Source organism: Tachyglossus aculeatus, chromosome 11, assembly GCF_015852505.1.
Source record: "Tachyglossus aculeatus isolate mTacAcu1 chromosome 11, mTacAcu1.pri, whole genome shotgun sequence".
NCBI lineage: Eukaryota > Metazoa > Chordata > Mammalia > Monotremata > Tachyglossidae > Tachyglossus > Tachyglossus aculeatus.
In genome coordinates this window covers 4,540,054-4,557,498 of record NC_052076.1, presented here as the reverse complement: position 1 = coordinate 4,557,498, position 17,445 = coordinate 4,540,054, and the positions used below count along the sequence as shown (strand labels likewise).

Sequence of the window (17,445 nt, the reverse complement as noted above, 5' to 3'; positions counted from 1 at the left end):
AATGAATAACTGAATGCACGATTGAATGACTGAAGGCACGATTGAATGAATGAATGCACGAATGAACGAATGACTAATTGAATGAATGAATGAAAAAATGAATGAATGACCAACTGAATGCATGCATGAACGATTGAATGAACGAATGAATGAATGAACGCTTGAATGAATGACTGAATGCACGATTGATCGACTGAATGAATGAATGAATGAATTAACGCTGGAATGAATGACTGAATGCACGATTGAATGAATGAACGATTAATACGATTGATTGATTGAATGAATGGGGTCGAAGCGCTTAGAGCAGCGCTTTGGAATGAATGAACGGACGGAGGGCGGGGCCGGGAGCGCGCGCGCATGCGCGCCCCACCCCCGCCTCCTCCCGCGAGGACGCCGGCCGGCGTGCGCGCTCGCGGCGGCGGCGGGCGCGCGCGCGTCCGCGCGTGCGTGCGTGAATGAATGAATGAATGTTTGTGTGTGTTTTTTAAAGATGGCCGTGGCGGCGGGGGCGTTGTCGTTGTCGTTGTCGGTCGGGCCGCCCGTCTACTGCGTCTGCCGGCAGCCCTACGACGTCAGCCGCTTCATGATCCAGTGCGACACCTGCACGGTTGAATGAATGAATGAATGAATGAATGAACGCTTGAATGAATGAATGACAATGACCAGTTGAATGAATGAATGACAGAATGACCAATTGAATGAATGAATGATTGAATGAATGAATGAATGAATGAAACAATGAATGAATGACCAACTGAATGCATGCATGAAAGAGTGAATGAACGAATGAATGAATTAACGCTGGAATGAATGACTGAATGCACGTTTGAATGACTGAATGCACGATTGAATGAATGAACGAATGAATGAATGAATGACCAACTTAATGAATGAGTGAAAAAATGAATGAATGACCAACCGAATGCATGCATGAACGATTGAAGGAACGAATGAATGAATGAACGCTTGAATGAATGACTGAATGCACGATCGAATGAATGAATGAATGAACGCTTGAATGAATGAATGAATGCACGATTGAATGAATGAATGAATGACTGAATGAATAAATGAATGGGGTCGAAGCACTTAGAGCAGCGCTTCGGAATGAATGAACGGGCGGAGGGCGGGGCCGCGGAGCGCGCGCATGCGCGCTCCGCCCCACGCTCCCCCCCTCCCCGGCGAGGACGCCGGCCGGCGTGCGCGCTCGCGGCGGCGGCGGCGGCGGGCGCGCGCGCGTCCGCGCGTGCGTGCGTGAATGAATGAATGAATGTTTGTGTGTGTTTTTTAAAGATGGCCGTGGCGGCGGCGGCGTTGTCGTTGTCGTTGTCGGTCGGGCCGCCCGTGTACTGCGTCTGCCGGCAGCCCTACGACGTCAGCCGCTTCATGATCCAGTGCGACATCTGCAAGGACTGGTTCCACGGAAGGTCAGGCAGCCCCCCCCCCCCCCAAAAAACAAAACACCCCCCCCCCCCCAGGCCTCCCCCACAAAGGCCCCGACAACAATCAAGCCTACTTACTGAGCGCTTCCTGTGTGCAGAGCACTGTCCTAAGCGCTTGGGAAGCCCAGGTTGGCACCATAGAGAGACGGTCCCCACCCCACAGTGGGCTCACAGTCTAGAACGGATGGAGCCGCTCTGCTTTGGGGTGGGGGGCTCTCCACACCCACCCACCCCCCTCAATTATCATAATAATAATAATGATGATGATGGTGGTGGCATCTATTAAGCTCCCCTGCCGCTCACCTCCTCACTGGGCCTCGTTCTGTGAGCCCCCAGTCGGGACTGTCTCTAGATGTTGCCAACTTGTCCTTCCCAAGCGCTCAGTACAGTGTCCTGCATACAGTCAGGGCTCAATAAATACGATTGAATGAATGAACGAATGAATAATAATAATGATGTTGGCATTTATTAAGCTCCCCTGCCGCTCTTATTAAGCCCCCCTGCCGCTCACCTCCTCACTGGGCCTCGTTCTGTGAGCCCCCAGTCGGGACTGTCTCTAGATGTTGCCAGCTTGTCCTTCCTAAGCGCTCAGTACAGTGCCCTGCACACAGTCAGGGCTCAATAAATACGATTGAATGAATGAACGAATGAATAATAATAATGATGATGGCATTTGTTAAGCTCCCCTGCTGCTCACCTCCTCACTGGGCCTCCTTCTGTGAGCCCCCAGTCGGGACTGTCTCTAGATGTTGCCAGCTTGCCCATCCTAAGCGCTCAGTACAGTGCCCTGCACACAGTAAGGGCCTAATAAATACGATTGAATGAATGAACGAATGAATAATAATAATGATGATGGCATTTGTTAAGCTCCCCTGCCGCTCACCTCCTCACTGGGCCTCCTTCTGTGAGCCCCCAGTCGGGACTGTCTCTAGATGTTGCCAGCTTGCCCTTCCTAAGCGCTCAGTACAGTGCCCTGCACACAGTAAGGGCCTAATAAATACGATTGAATGAATGAACGAATGAATAATAATAATGATGATGGCATTTGTTAAGCTCCCCTGCCGCTCACCTCCTCACTGGGCCTCGTTCTGTGAGCCCCCAGTCGGGACTGTCTCTAGATGTTGCCAACTTGTCCTTCCTAAGCGCTCAGTACGGTGTTCCACACGGAGGAAGCGCTCAATAAATGCGATTGAATGAATGATTAATAATAATGATGGCATTTATTAAGCTCGCCTGCCGCTCACCTCCTCACTGGGCCTCGTTCTGTGAGCCTCCAGTCGGGACTGTCTCTATATGTTGCCAACTTGTCCTTCCCAAGCGCTCAGTACGGTGTTCTGCACACAGTAAGTGCTCAATAAATACGATTGATTGAATGAATGAATGATTAATAATAATGATGGCATTTATTAAGCCCCTCTGCTGCTCACCTCCTCACTGGGCCTCGTTCTGTGAGCTCCCTGTCAGGACTGTCTCTAGATGTTGCCAACTTGTCCTTCCCAAGCGCTCAGTACAGTGTTCTGCACACGGTAAGTGCTCAATAAATATGATTGAATGAATGAATGATTAATAATAATAGTGGCATTTATTAAGCCCCTCTTCTGCTCACCTCCTCACCGGGCCTCGTTCTGTGAGCCCGCTGTTGGGTCGGGACCATCTCTGGATGCTGCCAGCTTGTCCTTCCCAAGCGCTCAGTACAGTGCTCCGCACACAGTAAGCACTCAATAAATACGATTGAATGAATGAATGAATGAAAGCCCTACTGAGAGCTCACCTCCTCCAAGAGGCCTTCCCACACTGAGCCCCCTTTTTCCTCTCCCCCGCCCTACCTCCTTCCCCTCCCCACAGCACATGTATATATGTTTGTACAGATTTATTACTCTATTCATTTTACTTGTACATATTCTATTGATTTTATTTGGTTAATATGTGTTGTTTTGTTGTCCGTCTCCCCCTTCTAGACTGTGAGCCCGCTGTTGGGTAGGGACCGTCTCTATCTGCCACCAACTTGGACTTCCCAAGCGCTTAGTCCAGTGCTCTGCACACAGTAAGCGCTCAATAACGATTGAATGAATAAACGAAAGTACCCATTTATTACTCTATTTTATTTCTACATAGTTACTATTCTATTTATTTCATTTTGTTAGTATGTGTTGTTTTGTTGTCTGCCTCCCCCTTCTAGACTGTGAGCCCGCTGTTGGGTAGGGACCGTCTCTCTCTGTCGCCAACTTGGACTTCCCAAGCGCTTAGTCCAGTGCTCTGCGCACAGTAAGCGCTCGATAAATACGATTGAATGAATGAATTGGCAAGTTCCCAGCGCCCTCCCGTCTTAGGGGTCCGGGGTGAGGGGAGGCTGCCCTGGAGGGGTCAGAGGTCAAGGGTCAGGGGACAAAGAAGCCGTGTCCTCGGTGGTGGGGGGTCTCCCCTCCTACACTGGGCCTCATTCTCACCTGTTGTCGACCCCTGGCTCTTCCATTCCTCCCTTCAAAGCCCTCTGGTTCGAAATGGGTACGCCTTGTCCGCCCAGAGAATTATTTTACTTGTACATATTTATTCTATTTATTTCATTTTGTAAATATGTTTTGTTTTGTTGTCTGTCTCCCCCTTCTAGACTGTGAGCCCGCTGTTGGGTAGGGACCGTCTCTATATGTTGCCAACTTGTGCTTCCCAAGCGCTTAGTCCAGTGCTCTGCACACAGTAAGCGCTCAATAAATACGATTGAATGAATGAATACTGAGAGCTCACCTCCTCCAGGAGGCCTTCCCACACTGAGCCCCCCCATCCTCTACTCCTCCTCCCCTCCTTTGCCCTCCCCCCAGCACTTGGGTCTATTTCTACATATTTGCTACTCTGTTATATTTGCACTTGGGTCTACTTCTACATATTTGCTACTCCGTTTGTACCCATCTCCTCTATTTATTTTATTAATGGGGTGTATGTAGCTGTAATTCTGTTTATTCTGCTGGTCTTGACACCTGTCTACTTGTTGTGTTTTGGTGTCTGTCCCTTCTAGACTGCGAGCCCATTGTGGGGTGGGGATTGTCTCTCTCTGGTGCCGAATTGTGCCCTCCAATCAATCAATCAATCAGTCGTATTTATTGAGCGCTTACTGTGTGCAGAGCACTGTACTAAGTGCTTGGGAAGTACAAGTTGGCAACAGAGACAGTCCCTACTCAACAGTGGGCTCACAGTCTAGAAGGGGGAGACAGAGAACAAAACCAAACATATTAACAAAATAAAATAAATAGAATAGATATGTACAAGTAAAATAAAGAGATAATTAGGGCAGTGCTGTGCACACCGTCAGCCCCCTGGAAATACGGCCGAATGAATGAATGAGGGAATGAATGAATGAGGGCGGCGGTCAGGGTCGGAAGCGCCTTTTTGATTGACAGCGGGACCTTTAAATCGCTCCTCCGCCCCGCAGGCTCCCCCTGCCGGACACACCGCGCAGCGACCGTCCGCTCATTCATTCAGTCACTCACTCATTCGTTCATTCAGTCACTCCCTCATTCATTCAGTCACTCCCTCCCTCATTCGTTCACTCAGTCACTCACTCATTCGTCACTAATTTATTCATTCCAGCGCTTAGAACAGTATTTGCACATAGTAAGCGCTTAACAAATGCCATCGTTAATTAATTCATTCACTGTACTCACTCATTCATTTATTCCTCTATCCATCCAGCCATCCATTCATTCATTCTTTCATAATCATTCATTCATTCCTATTTATTCAGTCAGTCCTATTCATTCATTCATTCCTATTTATTCAGTCAGTCCCATTTATTCATTCATTCAGTCCTATTATTCATTCAGTCAGTCCTATTTATTTATTCATTCATTCAGTCCTATTTATTTATTTATTCATTCATTCAGTCCTATTTATTTATTCTTTCAGTCAGTCCTATTTATTCATTCAGTCAGTCCTATTCATTCATTCAGTCCTATTTATTTATTCACTCAGCCCTGTTTATTTATTCATTGTCAGTCCTATTCATTGTCCTATTTATTCATTCATTCATTCAGTCCTATTATTCATTCATTCAGTCCTATTTATTTATTTATTCATTCAGTCAGTCCTATTTATTTATTCATTCAGTCAGTCCTATTTGTATATTCATTCATTCAGCCCTATTTATTTATTCTTTCAGTCAGTCCTATTTATTCATTCATTCAGCCCTATTCATTCATTCAGTCCTATTCATTCATTCAGTCCTATTTATTTATTCATTCAGTCAGTTCTGTTCATTCAGTCCTATTTATTCATTCATTCAGTCCTATTTATTTATTCATTCAGTCAGTTCTGTTCATTCATTCAGTCCTATTCATTCAGTTCTATTTATTTATTCATTAATTCATCAGTCCTATTTATTCAGTCCTATTTATTTATTCATTCATTCAGTCCTATTTACTTATTCATTCATTTATTCAGTCCTATTTATTCATTCATTCATTCATTCAATCGTATGTATTGAGCGCTTGCTGTGTGCAGAGCCCTGGACTGAACGGTTTGGAAGTACGAGTCGGCAACATCTAGAGACGGTCCCTACCCAATAACGGGCTCGCAGGCTAGAAGGGGGAGATGGGCAACAAAACAAAACACGGAGACAGGTGTCAAAAGCGTCAGAACAAATGGAATGAAAGCCAGGTGCACATCATTATCAAAATAAAGAGAATAGTAAATATGGACAAGTAAAATAAATAGAGTGATAATTCTGTACAAACATATATTCAGGTGCTGCGGGGAGGGGAAGGAGGTAGGGTGGGGAGGAGGAGAGGAAAAAGGGGGCTCAGTGTGGGAAGGCCTCCTGGAGGAGGTGAGCTCTCAGTGGGGCTTTGAAGGGAGGAAGAGAGCGAGTTTGGCGGATGGGCAGAGGGAGGGAATTCCGGGCCGGGGGGAGGACATGGGCCGGGGGTCGATGGCGGAGGGATGGGTGCTCACTCCCGCAATCCCCCACTCACCTGGGAACCCACACCGTACAATAAATCGGGGGTTCCTGCCTGTCTGTCTCCCTGCATTCATTCCTTCATTCATTCATTCAGCCGTATTTATTGAGCGCTGACTGTGTGCACAGCCTTGTACTAAGCGCCTGGGAAAGTACCACTCAGCGACAGAGCGAGACAATCCCTGGCCACTCCGAGCTCGCAGTCTAGAAGGGGGGAGACAGACAGCAAAACAAGTAAACCGGCATCAGTATTCATTCATTCAATCAGATTTATTGTGCGCTTACTGTGTACAGAACACTCATTCATTCATTCAGTCGTATTTATTGAGCGCTTACTGTGTGCAGAGCACTGACCTAAGCACTTGGGAAGTACAATTCAGCAATGAAGAGAGACAGTCCCTGCCCACATCGGGCTCACGGTCAAGAAAAGGGGAGACAGACATCAGTACAAGTAAAGAGGCATCAGTACTCATTCATTCAGTAATATTTATTGAGCGCTTACTGTGTGCAAAGCACTGTACTAAGTGCCTAGGAAGTACAATTCAGCAGTAAAGAGAGACAATCCCTGCCCACAGCAGGGTCACAGCCTAGAAGGGAGGGACATGGACATCAAAACAAGTAAACAGGCATCAGTATTCATTCATTCATTCATTCAATCAATCAATCAATCGTATTTATTGAGCACTTTAATATTTATTGAGCACTTACTGTATGCAGACACTGTACTAAGCATTTAAGCACTTACTACATGCCACGCACAATTCTAAGCACTGGGGTAGATACAAGGTAATCAGGTTGTCCCACTTGGGGTTCACAGTCTTAAGGCCCCATTTTACAGATGAGGTAACTGAGGCCTGGAGAAGTGAAGCGACTCGCCCAAGGCCATACGGCAGGCAAATGGCGGAGCTGGGATTAGAACCCATGACCTTTTGACCCCCGGGCCTGGGCTGTAGCCACTACGCCATGATGCTCAATCCTATTTATCGAGCGCTTACTGTGTGCGCGGCACTGTACTAAGCGCCTGGGAGAGTACAACGGAACAACAGACACATAATAATAATGGTGGTATTTGTTAAGCGCTTGCCACGTGCCAGGCACTGTACTAAGCGCCCGGATCTATACAAGCAGTTTGGGGTGGACACAGTCCCTGTCCCTGATGGGGCTCCCAAGTCGGTGAGGGAACTGTAGCACAGAGAAGTGAAGGGAGTCGCCCAAGGTCACACGGCAGACACGTGGTGGAGGTGGGATTAGAACCCTTGACCTTCTGATGCCCTTCAAGGCCCTACTGAGGGCTCACTGAGGACTGATTGATTGACTGATTGAATGCCCTCCCTCCGCCCATCCGCCAAGCTAGCTCTCTTCCTCCCTTCAAGACCCTACTGAGAGCTCACCTCCTCCAGGAGGCCTTCCCAGACTGAGCCCCTTCCCTCCTCTCCCCTTCGTCCCCCTCTCCATCCCCCCCATCTTACCTCCTTCCCTTCCCCACAGCACCTGTATATATGTGTATATGTTTGTACAGATTTATTACTCTATTTTACTTGTACATATCTATTCTATTTATTTTATTTTGTTAGTATGTTTGGTTGTGTTCTCTGTCTCCCCCTTTTAGACTGTGAGCCCACTGTTGGGCAGGGACTGTCTCTATATGCTGCCAATTTGTACTTCCCAAGCGCTTAGTACAGTGCTCTGCACACAGTAAGCGCTCAATAAATACGATTGATGATGATGATGATGATGATCTTCCCTGTCCCAGTAGCTGTCCGCTCAGAATTCAGCTTTGACTCCTCTTTCACCTCCCGCGTGGCGTCTGCCTCTAGATCCTCTCGACTTTTCTCCCCTTGGCTGTCCAGCTCCTCCCTTGTAGGCCTCACCGTGACTCAGACCCTCGTCGCCTCTCTGTAACAGCCTCCTTCCTCACCTGCCTCCTTCCTTCCAGCTTCCCCCCTCCTCCGTCTTTCTCGTCGTGGGCGGGGAACACGTGTAATTCTCCCAAGCGTTCAGTACAGTACTCTCTCTGCACACGGTTAAGCGCTCCATAAATGCTATTATGGATTGGATGGGTTGCTTCTTGAGCCGTCTTCCTACGAGCCGTTCGGACCGCATCGTTCCCCTCCTCAGAAATCTTCGGGGGCTCCCTGTTTCTCCCTCCGCCGAGCGTGGCCTGGTGGGAAAGGGCCTGGGCACCGGAGGACCTGGGTTCTAATCCTGGCGCCACCACTGGCCTCCTGTGTGACCTTGGGCAAGTCATTTAGCTTCCCCGGGCCTAGGTTTCCCCGACTGTAAAACGGGGATTCAATACCTGTTCTCTCTCCCCTCCCAAGACCGAGAGACAGGGACAGTGTCTGACCCGATTATCTTGTATCTACCCCGCAGCTAAGTACAGTGCTTGGCAAGTACTAAGTGTTTAACAAATATTATTATCATTATTATTATCAGAAACTCCTGGCCGTTGGCTTCGGCGCTCTCCCACCAGCCGTTTCCCGGCTCTTCCACTTGTCTGCTGTGTCACCTCGGGCAAGTCACTTCTCTGTGCCTCAGTTATCTCATCCATAAAACGGAACAGAGCCTGGTGCTGGCTTGGGTTTTCTCATCCCGCCCGGCGTGACTATTCGAAATTATTGTATTTTAAATAATAAAGTTATGATTACACATACAGCTGAGATCCGTGCCTAATCAGGCTAAACTTCAAGAAGCAGCGTGGCCCGGCGGATAGACCACGAGCCTGGGGGTCGGAGGACCTGGGGTCCTAATCCCGGCTCCACCACTCGTCTGCTGTGTGACCTTGGGCAAGTCACTTGGCTGCTCTGTGCTTCAGTTACCTTAGCTGTAAAATGCGGATTAAGACCGTAAGCCGCCTGTGGGACATGGACTGTGTCCACCCTGTGCTTAGTACAGAGCCTGGCACAAATACTAAAAGAAAAAGATCCTTAAGCCCTCTGCTTTCTCTCCAAGTCCCGGTTCTCCTATCGTCTGCGGTTTAAGGAAAACCTGTGCTGTATCGCTCACTCTTTTCTGACAGCCGCGTACACCGACCGTCTCCGGTGACACCGCGGCGTCTCCGATCCAAACGGGCTTCTGTTGTCAAGCTAACATTCCCTAATTCCCTGGCGGCATCCCCGCCAACACGTGTTATGGTATTTAAGTGCTCGTTTTCCAAATCCTATTCCCGGCACTGGGGTGGATCTGAGATGGTCAGGACGGACACAGACCCCGCCTCATAAGGGCTCACCGTCTGACGGGGGAAAACAAACATTGAATCCCCACTGGACGGTTGAGGAGACTGAGGCCCAGAGAAGGGAAGTGGCTTGCCCAGAGTCACACAGCAGGCAAGTGGTCAGAGAAGCAGCGTGGCTCAATGGAAAGAGCCCGGGCTTTGGAGTCAGAGGTCATGGGTTCAAATCCCGGCTCCGCCACTTGTCAGCTCTGTGACTTTGGGGAAGTCATTTCACTTCTCTGGGCCTCAGTTCCCTCACCTGTCAAATGGGGAGGAAGACTGTGAGCCCCCCGTGGGACAACCTGATCACCTTGTAACCTCCCCAGCGCTTAGAACAGTGCTCTGCACATAGTAAGCGCTTCATAAATGCCATCATTAAGTGGGGGAGCCGGGATGAGACCCTGAATCTTTTGACTCCCACTAGCCCGGGCTTCCCCCCGAGTCGGCTGTTAAAGTCGGATGTCACTAACTACCGCGCCCGGCTTTGCCTCCGTGCACGCTGTCGTTCGGAGGAATTTGCTGAGCGCCTCCTGGGTGTGATGCGCTGAGCGGGGTTCCCACCTGGGAGAGCACAACGGAAGCAAGGTGCACGTTTCCTACCCTCAAAGGATTCACAGTTTTACCGAGGAGATGACAGATGGACAGTTGGTTTACAGAAAACGTCCCTAGGAGGAGGCAGCCGGAAATAGTGCAGCCGTATCAGGATGAAAATAGCAGGAGGAGGAATCGAATGTACAAATGGAAATCCAAATGGAAACAGGCAAGGGGGCCGAGAATGGCCACCAAAAGCCCGAGAGCTAAGGGTGAGCGTTGCCTCGGTGCGACTGGGATACTGCAGATTCATCAGGGGAGGCTTCCTGGAGGAGGGGCGAGTTTTAGGAAACGGAGCGCTGGCGGAGTTGGATTGTTCAACAGAGCACGGGACTAAGCGCTTGGGAGTGTACAATCTGAGACATAGTCTCTGCCCACAATGAGCTTGCAGTCCGTGAGGAGAGAGGGCACGGAGCCTCAGGGGCGAGGAAGCCAAGGATGGTGGAGTTTGGGCCGAAAGGCTGGCGTGATGGGCGTGTGTGCGGCCTCCGGGGCACAGAGCGATGCTTGGGGTCGAGCGTGAGACTTTGCGGAGACCCGGCGGGGCACGCGTTGCCATCCGTATCTTGTTTGCCGCGGGACGCTCTGGCCAAACAGGTCGAAGAAAGAAGACCCTCCCTGACCTCATCATCAATCAATCATATTTACTGAGCGCTTACTGTGTGCAGAGCACTATACTAACCTCAGCACCCTGTCCGGTTCCCCGGGTGGCCGGGAGCCTTCAACCTCTCCCCTAACAACTTGTCATCTCCCTCTTGCCAAGCCAAGCCCCTTCCGGGGCGTTAGCTGCGGGCGGGCAGACACGCCAACCTCCCCGGGCCTCCGGGTGAATGGGTGGGAGTGAATCTGCAGCTCCGTCGCCGAAAGAGACAGAGGGGGAAGAGAAAGTTAAAAGTAAAAAGGGAATTTAGACGTCAGCATCTAGTAAGGAAGCCGGGGAAATGAGTGAAAAAGAGAAGCGGGGATGCGAGAAAGGAACAGTTAGGGAACGACGGGAGAGTAATTTGTACGCAGCTCCTTGAACGTCCCGTGAACGTTACCGTAGCCTCAGCTGGTTTATTAATACAGCCGATTCTCCATCACTCAGGGGTTCATTATTCCTGCCCGCTGCATCTGCTCCTCTTCCCGTTGTGGTGGCATTTCATTACTTCCCAGCCAGGCAGTAAAAGACAGCTGAAAAAATCAGTCAGTTCAGCTCAGCTTTGGGTAGGAAAAGGGTCTGGTGGGACAAGAAATCAGAGCGGCTGCAAATGAGATACAATTATCTGTGGATTTGACTCCCCCTGCTCGCCTTCTGCAATCCCCTTTTCCTCCTGGAGATCTTCCCTGATTAATCTCTCATCTCTGCGGTCTGTTTCGCCTTCTTTGCCACTTCAGCCCTCAGGCACCCCTCCTTTCCCCCCCCATACACAAATACACCCCCCGTTTTCATACATCTCCTTATACTCTGTTGCTCTGTCCTGACTGTAGCTTATCATCACGCCTGTCTCCCCGGCTAGATTGGAGGCTCCAGGAGGATAGCGGTCGTGCCCTCCTAACCTCTCTATGTTCTTCATAGAGTAAGCGCTCAATAAACGTTACTGACTGATCCATCCTGGTTCCCAGATACTGAGGCTAGCAAGATCAGTAGCATCAAGGATAGTGTTTTTTGATCACCCTCCGTGAGCGCCCAGGTAGGAGACCCCTGCTTATCCTTGGCGAACTCTGTACTCTGCCATTGCAACTTTGCCTGGGTTGGGGACCCATCCCTTCCCGCTTCTCTCTCCCTGAACATTTCTCCCTGTGTGTCTTGCGATGTTCCAACTATTTCTTTCTCCTTCCAGGAGTCTTTGTCCTCATTTGCCCCCTCTCTGCCCCGGGCTCCTGTCCCTTAGTCTCACTTTCTTTTTACCCCCTCTTAGTGCCCTTTCTTTAGTTTCACTTCTCATTCGCCGATTCTTTCACCAGTTCATGTTTGCGTCTCTTTCCCTGTTCCTCTGATCTTCTCCTTGCTCTGCCATTCTTCAGGAAGGAACAGCCATAGCCTTTCCCATTTTCTGGATCGTGCCCCCATCTCCTGTCCCTTCAGTCTCACTTTCTTTTTACCCCCTCTTAGTGCCCTTTCTGTAGTTTCACTTCTCATTCGCCGATTCTTTCACCAGTTCACGTTTGCGTCTCTTTCCCTGTTCCTCTGATCTTCTCCTTGCTCTGCCATTCTTCAGGAAGGAACAGCCATAGCCTTTCCCATTTTCTGGATCGTGCCCCCATCTCCTGTCCCTTCAGTCTCACTTTCTTTTTACCCCCTCTTAGTGCCCTTTCTTTAGTTTCACTTCTCATTCACCGGTTCTTTCACCAGTTCTCGTTTGCGTCTCTTTCCCTGTTCCTCTGATCTTTTCCTTGCTCTGCCATTCTTCAGGAAGGAATAGCTATAGCCTTTCCCATTTTCTGGATCGTGCCCCCATCTCCTCGTTCCGTAACGCTCTGTGTCTGGCCCTCTTTCTGTCCTAATCCTCTTTCCTTTTTTTTTCTTCTATACTGCTCTACCCTCTGTTCCTCCTCCTCCTCCTCATATGTCCCTGGAGCAGGTGACGCGTTCGTCAGGCTGGCATTTGGCGCCTTATCAGCGAGATGCCATCAGGTAGCCTTTGGGTGCAACCGAGATGTCTTTCTCTTATTTAGGAAGTGAATGATGGTTTGGGTAATTTAGACATGAATGTCTGGACCGCTACTGAGCAAGAGTGGATTATTGCTGTTTAGCTTTCCAATCCCGTGTGGTCTGAGGGTTTTTTTTTCCTCATATTTCTGCATTGTTGTCCATCTGTTTGCGCAATTCCCATGGTTATCATTTGGTCAGGGTTTTTTGCTTTGTTTTGTTTTTCTGGTATTGCTGCAGTGAGTCTGCCCAGATCACTATAGAAATTTCCTTTCTCTTCCCCGGTAGCTAGGAAAACTTGGGCGCATGTGCTGCCACTGATAATCAATCAGTCGTATTTATTGAGCGCTTACCGTGTGCAGAGCAATGTTCTAAGCACTTGGGAAGTACAAGTTGGCAACATATAGAGATGGTCCCTACTGAACAGTGGGCTCACATTCTAAAAGGGGGAAACAGAGAACAAAACCAAACATACTAACAAAATAAAATAAGTAGAATAGATATGTACAAGTAAAATAAATAAGTAAATAAATAGAGTAATAAATATGTACAAATATATATATATATATATAAAACAGTAAAGGTACCTGTAAAATGCTTACTATGTGCCAAGCACTGTACTATGCGCTGGAGTGGATGCAAGCAAATGGGGTGGAACACAGTGCCTGTCCCTCGTGGGGCTCACAGTCTCAATCCCCATTTTACAGATGAGGTTACTGAGGCCCCGAGAAGTGAAGTGATTTGCCCGAGGTCACACAGCAGATTCGTGGCGGAGCTGGGATTAGAACCCATGACCATCTGACTCCCAGCCCCTTTGACTGTAGAGGAAGGGGTAGGACATCATTCAGTGGCGACTGCCCGTCCAATTCAAGTTTGTTATGTGTCAGCGCTTAGAACAGTGCTTTGTACATAGTAAGCGCTTAATAAATGCCATTATTATTATTATTATTACTAATTCTTTTCTATTGTACTCTCCCAAGCACCTTGTACAGTGCTCTGCACATAGTAAGTGCTCCAAAAATAGCATTGATTGATTGATGCCTAGTGGAATCACTAGTCCTTCTAGACTGTGAGCCCACTGTTGGGTAGGGACTGTCTCTGTATGTTGCCAACTTGTACTTCCCAAGCGCTTAGTACAGTGCTCTGCACACAGTAAGCGCTCAATAAATACGATTGATTGATTGATTGAAAACTCTCTGAAGAAAGGAAACCTCCCCGGTTTATACGTATTGTGGGATGCTTGCGACCTAGGGTTCACCTGTGTGTATACAGAGACACAGAGAGGGAGATACGTATTATATGTGTATTGTTTGTATGTATTTATTACTCTACTTATTTATTTTATTTGTACATATTTATTCTATTTTATTTTGCTAATATGTTTTGTTTTGTTCTCTGTCTCCCCCTTCTAGACTGTGAGCCCACTGTTGGGTAGGGACTGTCTCTGTATGTTGCCAACTTGTACTTCCCAAGTGCTTTGTACAGTGCTCTGCACACAGTAAGCGCTCAATAAATACGATTGAATGAATGAATGAATGAACCTCCCCAGAAGCTGTATCCAGCCCCTGACTGACTTCATCGCAAGGTTGTGATTCTTGCTGCATCCCACGCCACACGTGATGTCACGTCTGGGTGACGACACGTTCCCCATTCATGCAGCTACCGAGCTTATAGATCTGTGGCTGTGCAGGCACACCTGTCGGAACATTTCTTTTTTTTTTATTTTAATATGATTTGGGAGTATGCCATGCGAGAATAAGAAAACGAGTTTACCCAGGTTACCATAGAGTGGTTGTGATTGTCTGTGCAAGTGTGCTTTTTAAAGCTTGCTTCCGTCAGGATCGCCCTACCCCTAGGTGACCGGCATTCCACGGAGAACCAGTTTACAACTGCATAAAGTTCACTCAATTTATTGGAGTGACCGTGAAGCAGCCGTAAATTGTTGCTTTGCATGTAGTAAGCGCTTAACAAATGCCATCATCATCATCATCCGTATTATTATTATTATTTAAATTAGTCACCTGAACGATGCCAATGAAATACCCAGAAAGCGTGAGAGAAAGTGGCATATTGCTGGAAACAAGCTTTTCTGTTTTCCCTAACTTTCAGTGTTGCCAGAAGTAGTATTTCGATTGTTTTTGAGTCATCTTCCCCTTAACTCCGTGTATCCCATTGCCCTGCTCTTGGCCCAGTGGAATGAGCACGTCTCTGGGAATCAGAAAACCCGGGTTCTGGCTCTGCAAGTAGTTTTTTTTTTGGTAACTGGTATTTCTTAAGCACTTACCATGTGTCAGTCACCCTTCTGGGTGCTGGGGTAGATACAGAGTATTCGGGTTGGACACAGTTCATGTCCCACATAGGGCTCACAGTCTGAATCCCCATTTTACAGATGAGGGAACTGAGGCCCAGAGAAGTGAGGTGACTTACCCAAGGTCACACAGCAGACAAGTGGCGGAGCCGGGCTTAGACCCCAGGGCCTTTTGAGGCCACACTGCTTCCCTTTGTTTTCTCATCCTCAAAGGGAGACGCCTTCTCATTCCGTTGGAACAATACGGGGTGTCAAAACCATCTTGTCAGTCAGTCGTATTTACTAAGTGCTTACTGGGTGCAGAGCACTGTACTACAGTGCTTGGGAGCGTACGATATAACAGTCATATTCCCTGACTTCCTGACAACATGTTTCCTGACAGCACTTTCATTCATTCAGCCGTATTTATTGAGCGCTTACTGTGTGCAGAGCACTGTACTAAGCGCTTGGGAAGTACAAGTCGGCAACATCTAGAGACGGTCCCTACCCAGCAGCGGGCTCACAGTCTAGAAGGGGGAGACAGACAACAAAACAAAACATATTAACAAAATAAATAGAATAGATATGTACAAGTAAAATAAATAAATAGAGTAATAAATCTGGAAAACATATATACATATATACAGGTGCTGTGGGGAGGGGAAGGAGGTAAGGCTGGGGGATGGAGAGGGGGAGGAGGGGGAGAGGAGGGAGGGGGCTCAGTCTGGGAAGGCCTCCTGGAGGAGGTGAGCTCTCAGTAGGGCTTTGAAGGGAGGAAGAGAGGGGGCTTGGGAGTCAGAAGGTCATGGGTTCTAATCCTGGCTCCACCACGTGCCTGCTGGGTGACCCTGAGCAAGTCACTTTACTTGTTTGTGCCTCAGCTACCTCATCTTTAAAATGGGGCTTGAGACTGTGAGCCCCACGTGGGACGGGGACTGCGTCCAACCCGATTTGCCTGTACCCACCCCAGCGCTCAGTACAGTCCCTGGCACGTAGTAAGTGCTTTACAAATACCATAATAATAATTATTATTAATTTTATGTCGGATATGAGGCGGGAGGGCGTTCCAGGACCGAGTCTGGCCTTGCTGCTGCCTTGGGGGTGTGCACATTCACCGGGTTGGAGGAGGAGTTCCCGGTCAAATAAAGGGGAGCGGATAAGTTTCAGGTTTTCCTGTCCTCCAGCTCACTCTGCTTCAATCCGTGGTGCCAGGCCAACGATTAGCACAGCTCTGTGGAGCTTAAGTTTCGCCAGCCGCTCAGTTCCACCCGGGAGCTGCATTTCGCTCACGCCCCAAATTAGCCGCGATGTGAAGTAAATTTTTTGCGCCCCCCCGTTTGGTGACGTGAGCTCTCCGTTCCAGTCAACAGTTCCTCTCTGGCTTTCGCTCTCCCAAGGAATAGGTTTTGATGTGCACACCGTGGCTGACCAAAGCCTCAGTTAACCGCAAATTGTTCCTGCCGTCCAGAGCAGCGGGGAACAGTAGGAAGGGAACAGCAGTGGCCCTGTGGGAGAGGGAGATGGCATTTCCTGTTTCCTTTTGGCTCCTAATTAAAGGGACTCCAAGAGGAGGAGGCCAGCAGAGACCCCAGGAAGGCAACCCCGCTTCTCAGAAACTCACACAGGCATATGTGTTGAAAAAGCTGTGGGGAAAACACACACTCACAGGGAGACCCCCCTAAACCTCAGAGCCTTACATGCCTAAGGTCAGGGGTTACCCAGAAACTCCTACGGAGGCAGGAAACCAGACACCCATACAGGCAAGTAACAACCATCTAAGTATAGACTTAAAGGTAATAATAATAATAATAATAATAATAATAATTATGGTTCTTGTCAAGGGAAGCAGCATGCCCGAGTGGATAGCGCAAGGACCTGGGTTTTAAAGATGAGTTAACTGAGATCCAGAAAAGTGAAGTGGGTAATAATAATAATTATGGAATTAAGCTCTTACTATGTGTCAAAATACCTGTGGGGAAAACACACACTCACAAGGAGACCCCCCTAAACCTCAGAGCCTTACACACCTAAAGTCTATCTATCCTATTTATTTTATTTTGTTGGTATGTTTGGTTTTGTTCTCTGTCTCCCCCTTTTAGACTGTGAGCCCACTGTTGGGTAGGGACTGTCTCTATGTGTTATCTCTATGTGTTGCCAATTTGTACTTCCCAAGCACTTAGTACAGCGCTCTGCACATAGTAAGCGCTCAATAAATACGATTGATTGATTGATTGATAAAGTCAGGGGGTTACCCAGAAACTCCTACGGAGGCAGGAAACCAGACACCCATACAGGCAAGTCACAACCATCCAAGTATAGACTTAAAGATAA

The 17,445-nt window shown here is 48.4% G+C and overlaps 1 protein-coding gene across 1 annotated transcript in view; it reads left to right on the top strand.

Moving 5' to 3' along the window:
- The first annotated feature begins 1,296 nt into the window (after nt 1-1,296).
- KDM7A (lysine demethylase 7A) overlaps nt 1,297-17,445 on the top strand; it is a 100,408-nt gene continuing 84,259 nt past the window's right edge. The window contains exon 1 of the mRNA XM_038753554.1: nt 1,297-1,430. Coding sequence (XP_038609482.1) covers nt 1,297-1,430 — 134 coding nt within the window. The remainder of the gene's footprint in view (nt 1,431-17,445) is intronic.